Source organism: Lampetra planeri, chromosome 22 (genome assembly GCF_965212315.1).
Source record: "Lampetra planeri chromosome 22, kcLamPlan1.2.h2, whole genome shotgun sequence".
NCBI lineage: Eukaryota > Metazoa > Chordata > Hyperoartia > Petromyzontiformes > Petromyzontidae > Lampetra > Lampetra planeri.
In genome coordinates, this window is record NC_136128.1 from 10452151 (window position 1) to 10470343 (window position 18193).

At 53.5% G+C, this 18193-nt stretch overlaps 1 protein-coding gene across 1 annotated transcript in view; it reads right to left on the bottom strand.

The window, feature by feature from the left end:
- KLHL29 (kelch like family member 29) overlaps window positions 1-18193 on the bottom strand; it is an 89715-nt gene that overhangs the window by 10780 nt on the left and 60742 nt on the right. Inside the window, exons 6-8 of the mRNA XM_078604416.1 lie at window positions 3463-3752; window positions 2792-3051; window positions 1380-1578 (exon numbers count right to left, since the gene is read on the bottom strand). Of these exons, the coding sequence (XP_078460542.1) occupies window positions 1380-1578; window positions 2792-3051; window positions 3463-3752 (749 nt within the window). The remainder of the gene's footprint in view (window positions 1-1379; window positions 1579-2791; window positions 3052-3462; window positions 3753-18193) is intronic.

Here is an 18193-nt window from a genome sequence, read left to right on the forward strand (position 1 = left end):
GAACACCTCCGCTAGCCTAAATTTCGATTTAAAGCTTTCGTGACTGCAGGGATTCATCTTCTTGGTTCTTTCGGTAAAGTCACGTAGAAGGGAAATAATAAAATAATAACACATAAAACATTATAAAACAATTCTCACGACGTTTCGGCCACAACGCAAGCAGCCGTTGTGGCCGAAACGTCGTGAGAATTATTTTATTATGTTTAAGAACCAAGAAGATGGACCCCCGCTAGCCATCGCCGCCACAGCCTCTCGCGATCCTGCGGTGCGGTAATCCAGCGAGCACCAAGATGGTACTCATTTTACAGCCCCCCGCAGGTAGATGATGATGGGCTGAGTTGACCACCCCCAACCAGGGGGATGTGAACTCGCAACCTTCCGATTGCGAGCCGATCTTTCTACGGCCGAGCCGCCTGTCCGGCTGGTTCACGCACACCTCGATCGCTGATTTTAAACCAAGTCAAACATCAGAATCGGAATATTTATTTATACTTGAGGAATTGCATGAGCTATAACGCTCTTTCACAGATGTCCAGTAAACTAAACAATTTTTTTTATTTTGCCAGGTAAGGCCCACTGAGCTATGAAGCGATTTTTCATAAGCAACCTGGCCACAAATGATAGCTCAACGAAGCGGCTTATTACGTATACATTTTTAGCAGCCAAATTCTTTAAACTTGTGTTTCTAAATGTGGAGGAAGAAACTGTTAGACCCGGAGAAAAATCCACGCGACCACGTGGAGAGAGACACGCAAACTCCAAATATACAGGTGTCAGGGTCAGGTTGGAACCCATGACCTCCTGTATACCAGGTAAGATAATTAACATCTCAGGGGCGGGTCAGAACAACAATAACAAAAACTCGACAGGAGTGCAAAGTAAAGGAATGTTAAACAAATAACTAAAAAATATACAAAGAAAACTAAATATATTTGTTACATTACCAGGTAAAGCCCACTTAGACGTATTAATGTCTTTCAGAAGCGACCTGGCTGTCACGAACGATAGCGCTGGGAGTCGGTTCTTGCCGGGCTGCCGAGCGCGACGCGGCGACGGCGAGCAAACGAGCCGCGGTGGCGTCACGGGGACTCTTGGGAGCCGTCGCCGAGCGGAGCGCCGAGCAGAGCGCCGCTCGTTCAACCCAGCGGAGAAGGGCATCGCACTCCGATCGCGACGCTGGTCATACCAACCAGCTTCATCAGGCGATTAGCCAGAATTAGGTCGCAAAAGCCCAAGTATTAAACTGATCTAGGATCCGGTCGGCCAGTGCGCTCCCACCGCCCCCTGCACGGCACGGGGCACGGCTGCCCCCCCGCCCCCTTCCAACGATTCTCTGCCCGCCACCGCACGGCCCCCCGATGCACCGGACCCCTCCTCACCGGCCAGGAGCCGGGGCCTCGTGCGCGGCGTCTGCATGGCCTGGCGCGCGTGCGGGAGCATGTGGTAGCGCTTGGCTTCGTTGACGAGGTCCCTGCACGCCTCCGAGCCCTTCACCATCTCGTCGTTGTCCACCACGTTGAGGAGGTACGTCGGCTGGATGAAGGGCAGCCTCACGGCCGCCAGGACCTCGGCCGCAAACTGCAGGGGGTGGGGAGGGAGGCGCACAGGTGGTGTGGGGATCACAATTGTTACCATCGGACCACGGTCGTTATCATCATCCAGGCTCGTTGCTGGATCGAGGCCTCCGCAAATGGTGGCCACCAATTCCCACGCGGTCCGCACGACGGTCCGCGTCTTAGATCTGGAGGGACCAGGGTGAGTCTACGCGAGCCGCCCTGCTTTCCTGAGAGGCTCGGGACCGCGTGTCTGTCGTGGTGTTACTTTGGGGGAGCCCGCAATGCGTGTAGCATCAGGCCCTCCAGCTGACAGCTGGGGGGGAGGCTTAATTGGTAATTACACGGAGGAGGCGACGCTTCATTAATTCGCCGGCGCCGGCGACGTCGTTCCGAGGATGGTTACCCCTGGGATGCCGCGTGTGCACCCTGCTCCAAGTTCTTCGTGCGTGGCGGCCAGAGCAGGTGTCTAACTAACCGCTCGCTGCGACGCGAGCCGGCGGGGGGGGAGAGGGAGAAACGTGGCCGTCGTTTGGCGCAGACCCGAGATGTATAATTAATTTCGCGGAAGCTGTCAGTCGTTCGCGTAACGCCATGGCGCCCTGAAATCAATGTCGGCTTCGCGCCCCTGTGAACAATCGGCGCACGTTTGTTGTTCGTCACGTCTGTTGTTCGTCACGTGGCAACTTTATTGGCTCTGTCGGGTGCAGGAGGATTTGCGATGCACGTTGTACTTCTTACGGCGATCCGATTTCAAGATCAATTATGAATCAACAAATTGATCGTGAAAGCCTCCTACATATAGGAGACCACATTTAACCCTTTCCCATTCCAGTTTTTCTACCGAATCCGTTCCGATGACGTACACGAATGAGGTACACGTACTTCAATTAAATTACTTTATCGGTACAGAGGCTCCCACAAGGCCATGCGGGAGGGCGTGTGGTATAGTTTGGCGCCAGCTATCGTAGAGTGCGGTGGCGTCGCTACAGTTCTCTGCGGTGAGTACAACGTCTTTAAAAACAGCGGCGCTATGCCTCTCTAAATAATATGAACACTAACCGCTTGCGCGTTCTGAGATTCGATGAACGGTACACCCACCTTGCAAACTTGCACACGTCTCGAACAGGAAATGGTTAAGAATAGCGATGACAATCCCCACTGAGTAAGCATTACGTGGCCTAACCCAAAACAGTTGGCACTCGCGACTCAACCGCCTCCGTCACCGCGCCGCTCACCTGCATGCGCTCGCCTGGCTCCCTGCGGATCCAGCGCTGCGCCGCCTCGTAGACGCCCTCCTCGGCGCCGGCGTTGAGGCTGTCGCCCGACAGGTAGGCCACCAGCTCGTCCTTGCCCAGGTGCAGGAACTCCTCCTGGGCGCTCACCGCCGCGAAGTGGTGCAGCGCGAAGGTGCGCGCGCGACCCGCCAGCTCGGGGCACCCCATGGCCTCCGCCATGGCCTGCAGGCCGAGGCAGTTGGTGGCCGACAGCTGCTTCTCTGCGGCGGCGAGAGAGAAGCGGCCGCTCGTGACAAAACAACGGCAACGTGGGTTCGCCCGCCTCTTTCCTGCTTGTTTTTCGTTACTCGGAGACCGTCGGAATTTTGGGAACACCTCGAAAGAATTGTACGAGCGTCGTGAGTTGCGTTCGTTACGCAATTGTGTAATTGCGCGTCGAAACTGGGGACCCGCAGCGTGTCAGGGTTGGGTCCTCCCGCTGTTGAATCGAGGCACCTAAAACCCTCCCAGATTCAAACCCAGGATCTGCGCTCTGACCCCGAAGCCACCCGGGCCGATCCAACTCAAGCAAAGAACACCGGACAATCTCTGCGCGTGTGCGCACGTGCGCGATCAAAATCAGCGGCTCCGCCGCCCCGCGTCACCGCCCGGAGGGAGCCCCCCCCCCGTACCCAGGAAAGCGCTGCAGACCCTGCAGAAGGTGCCGAATTGCAGCTTGCTGGCGGCCTCCAGCAGGGCGCGTGCGTTGACGGCGTTGATGAGCAGCGAGCCGGTGTACACGAACTCCAGCAGCAGCTCCAGCGCCTCCGCCTCCAGCCCGGGCACCTCCAGCGTCAGGGGCTCCCCGGGGGTCGCGGCGCACACGGCGCCGTCCGCCGCCGTCTCCCCGTCCGCGCCGTCGCCCGCCCCGTCCTCCGCAGCCGCAGCCGCTCCGCTCGCGTTCTCCCGCTCCTCCGTGGCGCTGTTGCACAAACGGGGGAGGTGAGACGTCGCCGTCGCCGCCCGGTCGGCTCGTCGGACGGTGGAAGCGGTTGGCGGCCCGGCGCGCCGAGATGGAGCCGCGTCCTCTGCCCCGCGCCCGCTTCGCAAACTGACCAGCCGTGGCCGGGAGTCAAACTCTGAGGTTCAGTGCAGATGTGTGGCAACCGCTGCGCCACCAATTTCTCCGAAGAAAAACACGGGTTTGTTTTTGGCTGGGGTGGGGTGGGAGGGGAATGTCGCTTTGACCCTTTGACCTTGAGCCCGGGTGGAGCAGCGGCTAGCGCACCGTGCTGCAAACGTCGCGGGCTGGGTTTGACTGCCGGCCACGGCTAACATCTGAGATGGTCCTGCACTCTTCCCGCTTCACCAACCCCCGTGTTGGCCAGTGTGTTGAAGTATGGTCAAACGTGTCCCCCCGCCCCCCCCATGACTGACACAGTAGTGGCAGGCCTTTATGCAGCATTGAAGTGACGAACAGCTGTAAATGGTAGATAACGGTCGGCGATTAAGAAATGTTTCAAGTCACCCGCAAGCGCGAAAAATATCAACTCTCAATGATGGTCCACACCTTAAATGCATTCCCAGTAAACGTGGTACGTTGAGCCAACGTTCGACCCACGGTTCATAACCACGAGCCAAAGTGGGCCCGAGCTAGCATGTTTACTGGGTTTCTGGCCTGAGCGGGGGTCTATGTTGAACTAAGCACGGGGGCATGACGTTGACTTGTGTAGCAGCGACACGTTAAGTGTTCACCGAGAAAAGCATCCCAGTCCAATGTTCGCGCCTGAAAATGAAGACAGCTTTTGTTCCGTTTAACGACGACGACGGCGACAAAACTTGCGCAGAGCGGCTCGCAATACCTGGATGTGAAAACGACTGCAGTACGGAAAAAACGTGGTTACATTTGTGTGTTGAATAAGTGGAGGATTTTTTTTTTGCTCAACTCCAAAAAAGCATAATTTTTTAAAATTCAATTACATTAAATACGCCGGCGTATTTCGCTCAAGTGAGCCTTCTCTTCCGGCGTCAAGTCAAAAAAATTCCAAAACATCTATAGAATCTTCACACGAGTCACTCACAGAGTGGCTTGGCTGTACGTGCGCACGCCGGACACAAGTTGGGCCTGCGTAAGGCCCGCCCGCCCGCGTCTTTGTGCGCGGGCAACAGCAGCAAAGGGCCACGTTTCACGTCTCCTCTCTCTCTCCCTCCCTCCCTCCTCCATCTCTCCCTTTACTCTACGGGTCGGCGATTTTGACGGATGGTGGGCCCCTTGACGGACAAAGCTAACGAAGCCGTCGGCCTGCGCCCGGAAGGCCGGTCCCTGTCCTCCCGAGACGCGGGGAGCTCTGTGGAAGGCCGCTCTTGTAGCGTCCGCCGAGATTGGGGGGCGGGGGGGCGAGGAGGCATGCGCAGAGTGGACGCACGCCAAACCTGCCCGCCTGCCTGCCCCTGAGCTGCTCGTTATAAATGATCGATGCTTTGGATGAAGGAGGGGGGGGGTAGGAGGGGGGGGGGGTCTCGTCCTCAGGACTATTCGCACGAGTGAGAATGACTGCCTGGGGTGATTGCGCCAGCGTGATGGGAGAAAAATATAATTGTACATATATATAAAATGTACCCTTTTATTTACCGGGGTAAAGCCCGTTGGGATATTGGCTCTGTTTCAGAGGAGACCTGGCCACACTTGGCGATGGCTCATCGAAGTGGCTTATCACGTGGAAATTCATCATCATATTTCACACGTAGGAATTCATAGCAGCAGCAAAATCGTCTGAACGCGCGTTGATTCGAAATGTGGAGGGGGGGGGGGGGAGGAGAAAGCGGGGTAACCCGGAGATCAATCCGCGCGGCCACCGCGGGGAGAGAGAGAGAACGCGTGGGCTCCAAATATACAACAGGCATCGTCAAGATCTGGGATCGAAGCCATGACCTTCTGTGTAGCAGGAGAGGGAGGTAACATTTCCTTGCTACCGTGAAGCCCCATAAATGATGACATTTTTTAAATCCCAGTGCGCCGCAGAGACAAACAGGTTTTTGTGGGGCTGGGGGGGTGCGGAGGGTGGGAAAATTTCACGTTGGACCCTTTCGGCCTGTCGATCGATCCCAGGTCGTGAGGTCATGAGTTTGCGCTTCAGGAAACACGGTGAGAGATGTCACGCACGGGCAGTTATTTTCGTTGTGAGAGCAGAGACATGATCGCCGGTCGCGTTCATTCCTCCCTGCAAGTAAAAGTCAAGCACGCGTTCCAAATGAACCCTTTCCCGCAGGGTAGGGCGGTCCCGTTCACAGCCGAATTTCGGAAGGCTCAAGGGGCTCAGCGTTAATTTTATTTAGAGAGGAGTAGCGTGGCTGTTTTTAAAGACATTGCACTCACCGCAGAGAACCGTAGCGACACGACCGCACTCTACGATAGCCGGCGCCAAACTGTGCCACACGCCCTCCCGCATGGCCTTGTCGGAGCCTCGGTAAACTTATTTTATTTAAGTTTTTCTTCCGGAAGCGGAAGGTAAACGTAATGACGTAGGCGTACGTCGTCGGACGGGACAAAGCGCCAGCGCCGATCGATCCCAGAGTGTTGCGTGCGCGTGCACGGAACGCGCGGGGGATTTACCGTCACTTGGCGGCCGCTCCCGCGCACGAAATCCCGTTACAAAAGAGGGGCGAGCACCGGAGCCGAAGACGTCTTATCGGTGGTCGCCTCCCCAGCGTGAGGGGTCGGTCCCGGCTGAAGAACGGCTCGAGTGATTTTGTTCTGGGGGAGGGGGGGGGGTGCAGCGACCACACCCCACCCCCAAGGCTACCGCACCTTGCGTTGGTACAGGTGTGCTGCCTGCACGTGCTTGAGAGAAGAGGCCCACCCCCCACCCCCTTAGGACACACACACACAACACAAAAACAAAGATCTCCCGTGTTGTAGCCTTAACAGACTGTAGGGGCAAGTGCTGTTAGTGAGCACCTATGAAGGCCGGCACGGCACACGAGGGGCCAACAACACCACGCCTGCCCGCCTTTGTCTCCCCAGTGGCGATGTTTACACACCCCACCAGGTACTCATTTGAGGCTGAGTCTACCTAGGGGAGGCCCAGGACCGGTTCAGATAATCGTCACTGGTGTTGGCCAGTGAGCGGGAAATCGAACTCAGGTCGCCAGGTTCGTAGCGCAGCGCGCTAACCGCTACACTACGGACACACGCAGACACATGTCGTGCATGCGCCAAGATCAAAGATTTCCCGTTTCACCGTCTATACTCTGCAGGGGGCAAGAGTTGTTTGCGAGCGCCTACCAAAGGCAGGCGTAGGCCACGCGAGGGGGTGGTGGGTGGAACAACACCACGCCCAGGCCGCCTTTGTCTCCCCAATGCTGATGAATACACAACGTAACCAGGTACTGAGTCAAGTTAAAGGAAGGCTCACACACGCACATTCACATGCACGGCACAGAGACAATACAGCTTTCAAGGCGGATGAGTGGTGGACTTGTGAGAGCCTGCCTCCGAAATGATTTCCAATATTACCAGCACCGGTCGGTCGTCTGATTGCCACACCCATCGCCTGGTTCTGTAAAGTCTACCCCAAGCGCCGTGACCCACAGGTCTCTAACAATGTCAGTCACCGGCCGCTCACACAAACGGTGACAAAATTCACTCAGGTGAGAGGCCCCGCTGAGCTGCTACGTAGCTATCTTTCAGAAGCGACCTTGGGCATCACAAATGGTAGCTCAACGCCAGTGGCTCATCATCATCATCACGTGGAAATGTATAGCAGCAGCCAAATACGTTGATTCTTAATGTGGAGGGAGAAACCGGAGGACCCGGAGAAAAATCCACGCGACCATGGGGAGAGAGAGACACGGAGACTCCAAATATACAGCAGGCGTCGTCAGGGTCAGGATCGAATCCACGGCCTCCTGCATACCAGGCGATGGAGTTAACATCTCGCTGCCGCGTATCTGCGAAGTGACGCGCGCACAGCTCCTTGTCTGCTGGCGTGAACGACAAAGCGATTTTCTGCCACCGTGAGCATCAACGCCCACGCCAGCGCTCCACTTATGTGTACAGCCGCCCTCCCCACCATCCCCCCCCCCCCCCCCACTATCCCACCCACCCACCACCAATCTGACCTAACAAGCGTGAAATATGGTTAAAGAAACGTCCAGCAGTGGATTAAAAAAGGGGGCTGTAAATTACTCTTGTTGTTGTTGTTATTAACGATATAAAAACTCGTGACGATGTCAGAGCCCAACGCGACAACCGAAAATGTTGTTCATGCATTTTTATTGGTTTTAACCCATAAAAAATTACTGCGTTTTTGTTTCCGTGCATCCTGCAATTATTTATTCGTTGGTTGGGAGCCTCCGGGATGTTCTGAAGTCACAATAAAATAATTTCAGACTGCGCGGAAACAAACGCAGTAATTTTTTTATGGGTTAAAACAAATAAAAATGCATAAACAACATTTTTGCTTGTCCCATTGGGCTCTGACGTCGTCACGAGTGGTGGAAAATCCACGTTCCCATGGCGGGGGAAGAGTCTCTTGACTCTCCGACAAAGTCGCGCTCGTTTAATTGACCCCGGAGGGATGACAGCCCGAATCAACCGCCAACCAGGATTTAAAACCGCGGCCTTCCGATCGCGAGCCGCTCACTAGACCCCGCCGAGGTTACTGGCCAGTTATTAACGCAGCAGTCACGTAGCCAGTGAGGGCCCCACGGTGGCAAGATGTTAGCTCCCTCGCCTGGTATGCAGGAGGTCGTGGGTTCAATCCCGACTCTTGACACCTGCTGTATATTGGAGTCTGAATGTGATCTCTCCCCATGGTCGTGTGGACGTTTCTCCGCGTCCTCCAGGTTTTCCCTCCACATTTAGAATCAACGTCACGTGCTTCGAGTTATTTGTGCTGCTCGAAATTTTCACACGACGACGAGCCACTTCGTTGAGCTCTCATTTAATAGACCAGGTCGCGTTGCAAAAAAAAAAAAAGAGCTATACAGCTCAAGTGGGACCTTACCTGGTCAAAATGTTTTTTTTATAGTTCGTGGTTTGTAATAACGCAGGCAGGGGAGAAACACTTTGCGATGCTGCGTGGCCATCCGAGGCGACACTAGACGTCCACGTCGACGCACACCGGAAACCGAGCGGCGCCCCCTGCGCTTCAATGCCAATTCGGCGTTTCCGACGTCGGCGACCCGGCTTGGTTCGTCCTCCAATTTGTACCTCGGCGCCTCGGCGCAAATTGGAGGGGCCGGGGAATGGTCCGCGACTCGGCGAGCCGTCTCGCCAGGCGAAGCGTCGATCGATCGGCAAGCAAAACGTTTGCGCGGTTTTTTTTTCTTCCCTTCCTGTGCGCGAGCGAGCGGAGCCCGGCGGTCGAAGGAGAGCGTTGAGATTCTGAGAGACATTCCCAGGCGATCGCCAATGCCTCGGATTCGACCGTTCGGTTTAAAGGGCCTTCAGGATGCAAAAGGAATCGGGCGCCGACATTTCAGCCGCGCGGTTCAATCCGTCGTCCACATTGTAATTCTCAGCTTATGGATGGGACCATTATGGACGGGCTCGAGGGATCGTGTGCGTGCGTGCGTGCGTGAACCCAGTGATGCGAGTGTTTTTTTTTTCCATCACCGTTGCCGAGCAACAAGCCCAAAACGCCTAGCGGCCAGCAAGAGACGGCATTTTGCGGGTGTGACGGGACGAGCGCTGGAGCGTCGGTGCGTTTCTCGAATGCAGCGCGAGGAATGACAAGGAAGTCACATCGTGATGTACGCATAACAGGAAGAGCGGATAATAGGGCTGCGTTGGAGGAGTTTCGCTGCATCGTGTACAGCCATTGGCCCCCAAAAACACAAAGGACCACGAAATACGACGTGTGTTCAATGTACGAGTATTTCGTCTTGACAATAACTAAAGGGAGTTTAAAATGCCCTCTATTTTAAAATCGAAGGCGTCGTTGCACCAAGGTGCGCTTCGGAGGACGCGTCCGCATGAGCCGCTACGCGAGTTACTTTCCGCGGCACTCTTGAGCGAGCTTTTCGCCGTCGTTCGGGATGGGGACAGCGGCCGAGGTAGGAAGCGGCCGGGACAAGGAAGCGGTCTCGATGAACGTCGCCATCGCCAATTGATACTTTAGAATGCCCCCGCGGCCTCCGGCACCGCTACGGGCAAACAACAATGGGGGGGGATGTTGCTCGATGGGTCGCTCGGCCAGCTGTATCTACCGCGCATTTAAGCGAGGTGCGTTCCCTCAATGATAAAGGTGGGGGGGGGGGGGCAGCGGTGACCAGGGGTCTGTCACTCCCTCTCCAGCGCCATCGCTTGGCACGGCTAACATCAGTGGCGAACGTTTATCCTTTAAAAATAAAAAAAAGGAATAAAATAAATTTTTATTTTGCCATGTGTTAGGCTCCACTGAGCTATGTAGCTCTTTTTGAGAAACGACCTGGCCATCACGAACGATCGCTCAATGGAGTGGCTTACCGCGTGCTAATGAATAGCAGCCAAATACTCTAAACGCGTGACGTTAATTCTAAATGCGGAGAGGAAAACCGGAGGATCCGGAGAAAAATCCACGCGACCATGGAGGAAAAAAAAAAATCGAAATCCAAATACAGCAGGTGTCGGGGTCGGAATCGAATCCACCACCTCCTGCATGCCAGGCGAGGGAGTTAACATCTCACCACCGCGATCTGGGAAGGGACACGGCACGTTAACGACGAAGCGATATTCTGCCACCATGAGGGTTATCGCTCGCGCCAGCACTTCTCTTCCCCTGTGTACAGCCCCCCCCTGCCCCCCCCTGCCCCCCCCCCCTGCTTTGCCAACCCGCCCTGACGGCGTGAAGTATGATCAAACAACCATCCAGCAGTAGTTTGACAAAGGGGCCTGTAAACGATTGTCGTGATTGTCATTAACGGAATAAATATTCCAGAGTATGGCCGAAGTTCCCGCCCACGAAGTCACAATAAGCATCGCAGGCCGTGCGTGAACAGACATTTGTCGTGGTGATAGATGTTCGTTTTTCTAAACCACGTTCCGATTGCACACCCTTGGTTCTCACGTGCTCGTCGCGAGATTAAAATAAATTGACATTCGGAACTTTTGCAAGCGAGCTGTGTACCATGCTGTGCCAGAGGATGGGCCCAAAGCCACTCCGACTGGCGGGGAACACCTTTGGGTGCGCCGCGGTAACGAGATGTCGTCTCCCTCGCCCAGTACGCGGTGGCGCGTGGGTTCGATCCCGGAGCCTGACGATGCCGGTTGTACATTTGGTGCCCGCGTGTTTTCTCTCTCTCTCCTTCTCCCCGTGGTGGTCGTGTGGGTTTTTTGTCCGTGTTCCCTCCGCTTTTTGCCCTCCACGTTTAGAAACGAGAGTGTGGAGATGAGTTCGCTGCTGCTGCTGCTATAAATACCCACGTGTGAAGCTTTCAGCCACTTCGATGAGCCATCACCACGTGTGGCCAAGGTTGCCTCTGAAAAAGAGCTCATAGCTCAGCGGGGCTTTACCTGGTTAAATAAAAATAGAGCGTTAGCCACCTGTCAAACCGCGCTGACTTGCCTCTTTCTCTCTCACAGCTGGCATGATTTAATGAAGTGGCAAAACAAAGATGTTCACGCGATGTGCTTTTTGTCATCATGCTGCCATTGCCAACTGAGCCAAGATCATCGACTCGTCACGCCTGAGAACCCGGTTCAACCACGGGTGGCTGAAAGCCGGCTTCAAAAGCCCCAATCTCAGCCACATGGGCTCGGTGTGTCCCAATCCTGAGTCATTTGCCACAAGATTTTTGACGGAATCGTTCCGAGTGTGTGGAAGTTTAAGGACGGGGGGTCTTTTGGAAAGGCAGTTGGCTGGCCCGGGATGTCGGAGTGCTGAGCAGCCGGCACCGCTGGCTATGCTGGGTTCAAGTCCAGGTTTCAGCTGCCTGCGGTTAAAGCCGGGGATTCCGAAGTGTAGGGAGTTGATGGTCTGAGTCTGGTCACCAATGGCTGCACCCCAAACCCCCCCCACCCCCGTCACGTTAAATTTCGTTCTGCGATTAATTCGGCTACATTTCAGAAGGTCGGCTGGGCCGTCACGCAACGAACCTCGCCCTCGTATAGGACGGAATCTCCGGCCTGGCTCTGCGACGTCCGCTTCCGCGCGTCGCGACGCTCTCTCCACGGCGTAAGTTCCGAGTTGGGGCGGGGGGGGGGTCCTTCGTCTCGTGATGGCGAGAACGACAACAAAATAAGACGAATCAAAACAAACGGAGTTTTTGTGCAACGAGGAGAGAGAGGAGGAGGGGGGGGAACGACGACACCCCAGCTGCTGCCGTACGTTAGCCGCCCAAGCCCTCGAGGAGACCGCATTTCCAATGCATGAGTTTTTGAAATGAATAGCGCCTCTGATGTCCCCTTTGGGGTCAAGACACAGTGCCACAACATTGAGGATAGCATTTAAATATAATTCCGTTGGTTGTACATAATGCATCGCAGCTATAAATACAATAAACACCCCGTCTCTAAAGTTAGGATTATTTTTGAAGTGGGCCTTTATATATTCATGGAGTAATAGAAAAATGGGAATGTGCGGTCGGGGGTTGCAGTGAAATTCGAGCGTCCCCGAGGGATGAACGCTTCACCGTCGTCCCCCAATCTCCCTTCCACACCGACAAAGAGACGCGTCAAAGGAGACGTCCTGTGCGCCAATGAGCATCGGGGTGGTGCGTGCCTCCTGTTTACAGCCCCGAGTAAGTCGTGGAAATTCCACGTCCCTTTGGCACGGGGTGAGTCTCTCTCTCTCAGTAGGACAACCGCTGTACACCTTCCCACAAAGTTTGTATGAATGTCGATCGACCCCCCCCCCCTCCCCCCGAGAGATGATGGGCTGGCTGGGTCAAGCCGCCCAACCAGGATTTGACCTCGCGACCTTCGGAGTGCGAGCCCGCTCGTTTCCCCAATGTAACCGCTGCCGCAACCACAACTCAGTTGTAGACACCAGGGTATTGCATGTTAGGAATCACATCATTTACAGATGGGATTAAATCACGGATTTTGTGTACTGTGTTGAAACAAACCTGGATCTTGTGTTTGTTTAAGATTTTGGAAATCTTTTTGGTAACCCCTGCTATGTACGGTAAAGTGATGGTTTTGGTTGGATCCTCAGAAGGTTGTCTCCGCATGGCTGGGGAGACAGCTTTGCGGATTGTTCGGTCCGAGTATCCGTTCATCCTGAGGGCTTGGTGTACGTGCTCCAACTCACTGGCTAGGTGGTGCTGGTCGGAGATGCAGCGGGCCCTATGGTGTAGTGTTTTTATGAGGGAATTCTTCTGGGCTGGATGGTGGTGGGAGTGAGGCTTTAGATAGGCATCCGTGTGGGTGGTTTTACTGTAGACCGAATGTCCCAACGAGCCATCAGGTCTCTTCTCGATCAAAACATCCAGGAATGGTAGCTTGCCATCCTTTTCCACTTCCATGGTGAATTTGATAGACGGGTGTATGGAATTGATGTGGTTGAGAAATTGGTTCAGTGCTGGTAGGCCATGTGGCCAGATGACGAACGTGTCATCTACGTATCTCTTCCATAAGGAAGGACGTAGGGTGGATGTCTGGATGGCATCTGTCTCAAATTTCTCCATGAAAACATTCGCTACCACTGGCGATAAGCGAGAACTCATTGGGGTACCCTCATTTTGTTTGTAAAATGTACGATTCCAGGTGAAGTATGTGCTGGTAAGACAGTACCTTACCAAAGTTGGTACATCTGGATTCAGTCCTTGTTGGACCAAGTCTTCAATAATTGCAATGGTGTCAAGTACAGGTACATTGGTGAACAGAGAGACTACATCGAAACTGACAAGCAAATCTTCTGGAGACAGTGAGATGTCCTTGATTAGAGAAACCAAGTGAGCTGAGCTAAGTACAGCCGAGGTGGACTTGCCCGTGAAAGGAAGCAGGGTCTCAGACAGAAACCAGGCCAGTTTGTAGGTGGGTGAGTTAATGGTGGAGACGATAGGACGGAGCGGGGGTACCAACGTGACTTTACCGAAAGAACCGAAGAGTATGGATTCCTGCAGTCACGAAAGCTTCAAATCAAGATTAATCTTCTTAAAGGGCTAGAGAGTTTAAAATGTGTACGCAAAATACCCATCTACGCTTACAATAATAACCAGAAAAGTAAGCCGATTAAAAGTGGCACCCCAAACACTGTGGCGTGTAGCTTGATATGGTTTTATTTACGGAGTTCGGGTTCACCAAATACAGACTCTTTCGCTATAACGCCGCGTGTAGTTGCCGAACTGGATGTGTAACGCGACGAATGTATTCGGGAGCACTTTTTTAAAATATATATAACGCGGATGCCGGGTCGGATATAACGCGATCGAGTGAATGGAACTACGTCGCAGCGCAAGTAGGAATAAGCGCTCGAACGGCATTTTTCGACGTAGCATCATCATCGCACAAGGCACTGGGATGCTGCTGGATGCTTCTAGATGCTACCCACGCGCCTCGGGCTTTGTGCGGCCTGCGTTACGCATCTCGTGGTGTTATCGGGGAAGGTGCTTTACGCCCTTTATAACATTTAATTTAATACAACGCGGTTCTTCCATAATGCGGTGTTCTTCCGGAATGCAACGACTACCTCGTTATAGGAGAACGGACTGCGTACGATCCGCATCAACAGTGAACCGAGCAATTTGCCTCGCACTCACGGGGTGCGACTCTAAAGCCGACAGCGAGTGGGCGAAGCCAGCCAGCTTGTTACCACGTAGTTTGAATGTAATATTCATAAACTGCGCGGTGTGAAATGTTCAATATATTCTCTTTCCGTTACCTTTCTCTATTCTCTTATTCATTGGGACTTTCCGCGCGTCAGAAGTCCCCCCAGTAGACACCCATCTTTGTTCTACAAAGGTATCAAAGTTGCCATTTCAGTGAACGCGCTACAATGAAAAATAAGTTGACTAAATTAATATCCTCTTTATATTCTAGATTTGAAGCTTTATTTATTTACTTTATTTTTATACATTTTTATTTTTTACCTACGTAACTTTACCGAAAAAAACCTAAGAATATGAATCCTTTTTATACTTTTACTGCCACCAAATGGGAATAAATTAACACCGATGATTGATTCGACTCCTGGATTCACGGTCACGGCCTCACATCAGTGGTGGTGGGGAATAACTGAAACTGGGTCCTGGACCGTCTCTCTCCACCAACCCGCACTGCCCAGCGTGGTGAAGTATGGTCAAACTCTCGACCGTGACCCGACAGTGACGTGGGGAGGCCGTCTTCATAACCTATGAAGGCCGGCGCGGTGGCACACCAGGGGGATGGGTGTCCAGCACCACGTCCGACCACCTTTGTCTCCCCGTTGGCGATGGTTTCTACACACCGCATGGGGTACTCATTTGAGGCTGAGTAGACCTAGTGGAGGCTTAGGACCGATTAAGAGCGGGAAGCGAACTCGGATCACTGGATCCGTAGCACAGCGCGCCGACCGCTGCACTAAAAAAACAACACACCTCTTTACGCACACACACAGAAAGCACAAAACTGTAAAGAAGTGTCAAATAATTCAACAGCACAAGTTGACTCAAAGTTTTGGCCGTGGCACGACAACGCCACGCACGGGGCCAACTCCAATCACCACAACCTCCAGCCATGAATGCCTTAGGGCGAGAGAGTTGGTGGATCACCGGAAGAAGGGAAGACGGTTCCCGCGTACCCCACGAGGAGGAGGAGGGGGGGGGGGCAAGCTACCCGTGGCGCTGACAACTCACGGAAAATACGAACCCGCGGGCCTCTCTCCTCCCTCGCTCTCTGCCCACGGAACATTGCGACGAGAAGGCGACGGGAAATTGCTTCGCACGGAAAGCCGCACGCGGCGTCCTTTCACGTTCCTTCGAGCGGCCGCGATACCGGAGGCCCTCTGCTGCTGCTATTTTCTACCTCTCGGTATCGAGACCCCCCCCCCCTAAAAATACTCTGCTGATCCGAATGTAATTGGAGATTGGGGCGGACGTGGCGAGTTTCCGTCGCAGTGCGAACGGCGAGCTCCCTCCAGGCTAACGACGAGTCGGCCGGCTTACCCGGGGATTAGGGGAGCGGTGGGTGGTGGAGGTGCGGGTGGGAGAGGGGAGGAGGTGTGGGTGGTGGTGGTGGTGGTGGTGTGGGAGAGAGGAGGAGGTGTGGGTGGTGGTGGTGGTGGTGTGGGAGAGAGGAGGAGGTGTGGGTGGTGGTGGTGGTGGTGGTGGGGGGTGACCAGGGCCAAGCAGCCAGCCGCCCGGACTGCTGGCGGGCACGCTAGCGGCCGTGGTGGGCAAAGCTGCTACGATGCTCGTGTCTCACGGCAATCGAACTTTAAACTAAACGATTTTTGTTTTATTTCACCAGGTAAGGGCCGGGCTCACTGAGCTGTCTAGCTGTTTTTTTCAGAAGCGACCTGGACTATCAAAACGACAGTTCAAAGAAGGGGCTTATAGTCGTGTGGACACATATGGCAGCGGCCCAATAACTCTAAACCTGGGGTCGGCAAACCTTCAGCTCCAGAGCCGTGTGCGGCTCTTTAAGTGACTGCTTCGTGACATTATTTATTAAGGACCCCCCCGTCTCGTATTCACCACTTGCATTGCGCCTCTTGAAATATTTACGGTTTGGTTTTTTTTTTTACCGAATTCGAATTTTTTTTAAAATGGGTCCTCTCGTAACTTTGTTTGCCGAGCCCTGCTCTGGACGCGTGGATGACGGCGATTGTGAATGTGGAGGGTAAAACCGGAGGAACCGGAGAGAAAAATCCTCGCGACCACGAGGGGAGAGAAAGTGAGATACATCGAGGTGCCATGGCCTGGCTCGTGCACAGCAAGTGCGAACTAATCTCCACATGTTTTCTATCTGTACGGGGATACCAAAAAAGAAACGAAAACTAAACTTGATTTTACCAGGTAAGGCCCTCTTTTTGCAGAAGCGACCTGGCCACAATTTGATAGCTCGACAAAGTGGCTTATCGCGTGGAAATTTATAGCAGCCAAAGAGTCCAAGCGCGTGATGTTGATTCTAAATGTGGAGGGAAAAACCAGAGGCCCCTGAGAAAAATCCACACAACCACTGGGAGAGACACAGGCCAACTCCAAATATACAGCAGGCGTCAGGGTCCCTCGCTTGCTTCCTCTCATAGCGAATGACAAACACAACCACGACACTGTAAACTGCCATTGGCCAAATAATAATTGCTACAAAAATTTGCAACAAAGCACTAAAGCTGCACATCGCCTCCGCACAGCATGTGTGATCTAATCCCCAAAAGTTTAAACAGTGAAATAATATATTACAGACGTTTAATCCGAAGCCACATTTCGTAACGCCATTCTACGGGGTCACCGTTCTTTGTTGGTAAAACGCGACTGAGTGTTTAATGGGGCCCTCAACAACCCTGGCGAATGAATGAAGCGGTCGCTCGTTAATTCGTTCCTCCGCGCCGTCGCTTAGAAAGCGGAGTAAAAAAAAAGTGTCCACGGGGGGAGGGCCGACAGTGCTCGCGGTGTCACATCGACGGGCAGCAACACCCGTATTTACGCACACACAAAGACAAAGATCCCCGTGTAGCCTTAATAGACTGTAGGGGCAAGTGCTGTTAGCGAGCACCTATGAGGGCCAGAACGGTACACGAGGGGGTGGGTGGCCAGCACCACGCCCGACCGCCTTTGTCTCCCCAGTGGCGATTTTTTTACGCACCGTGCCAGGTGCTCATTTGAGGCTGAGTCGACCTAGGGGAGGTCCGGCTCAGATAATCGTCACCGATGTTGGCCGTGAGTGGGAATCGAACCCGTGTCGCCGGGTTCATAGCGCAGCGCGCTATCAGAAGCGTGAGAATGTTTATTTATTGGTGGAGGAATCCGATGTGCTGTCAAGTTCTTTTTTCACAGATTTCCAGGAAGGGGCACGGCGTCCGAACGCTACAACAAACAAACAAAAACACGATAGCAGTGCAAAGTTTTGGAAAGGTAAACAATTATTGCCACATAAAAGATATTGTACATATAAAACCAAACTTTATCTTACCAGGTAAATCCCACTAAGCTATTAGCTTCTTTTTTCAGAAACTACCTGGCCACAAATGATAGCTCAACGAAGTGTGGACATTTTTCTCAGTAAAATAATCTAAATAATCTTGACACATCTGTCTAAATGTATGTACGTTGAACTTCTTTCGCACCGTGCATCGCCAACCGCGCTAATCAGAGGTGCGGGGGAAGGACAACAAACTAAAACACAAAAAAGCAGTTTCTTAAGAAATGAGTTTTCAATCGAGATGATTTAAATGTGCGCAGCTCCCAGTCGCTTCCTAATATCGAAAGCAAGGGTGTTCCAGACGGCCGCAGAAGAGTATGCGAAAGCACGCGATGCGGTGACCGTCTCTGTGTGAGATGAACGGGCGGTGCGCTCCG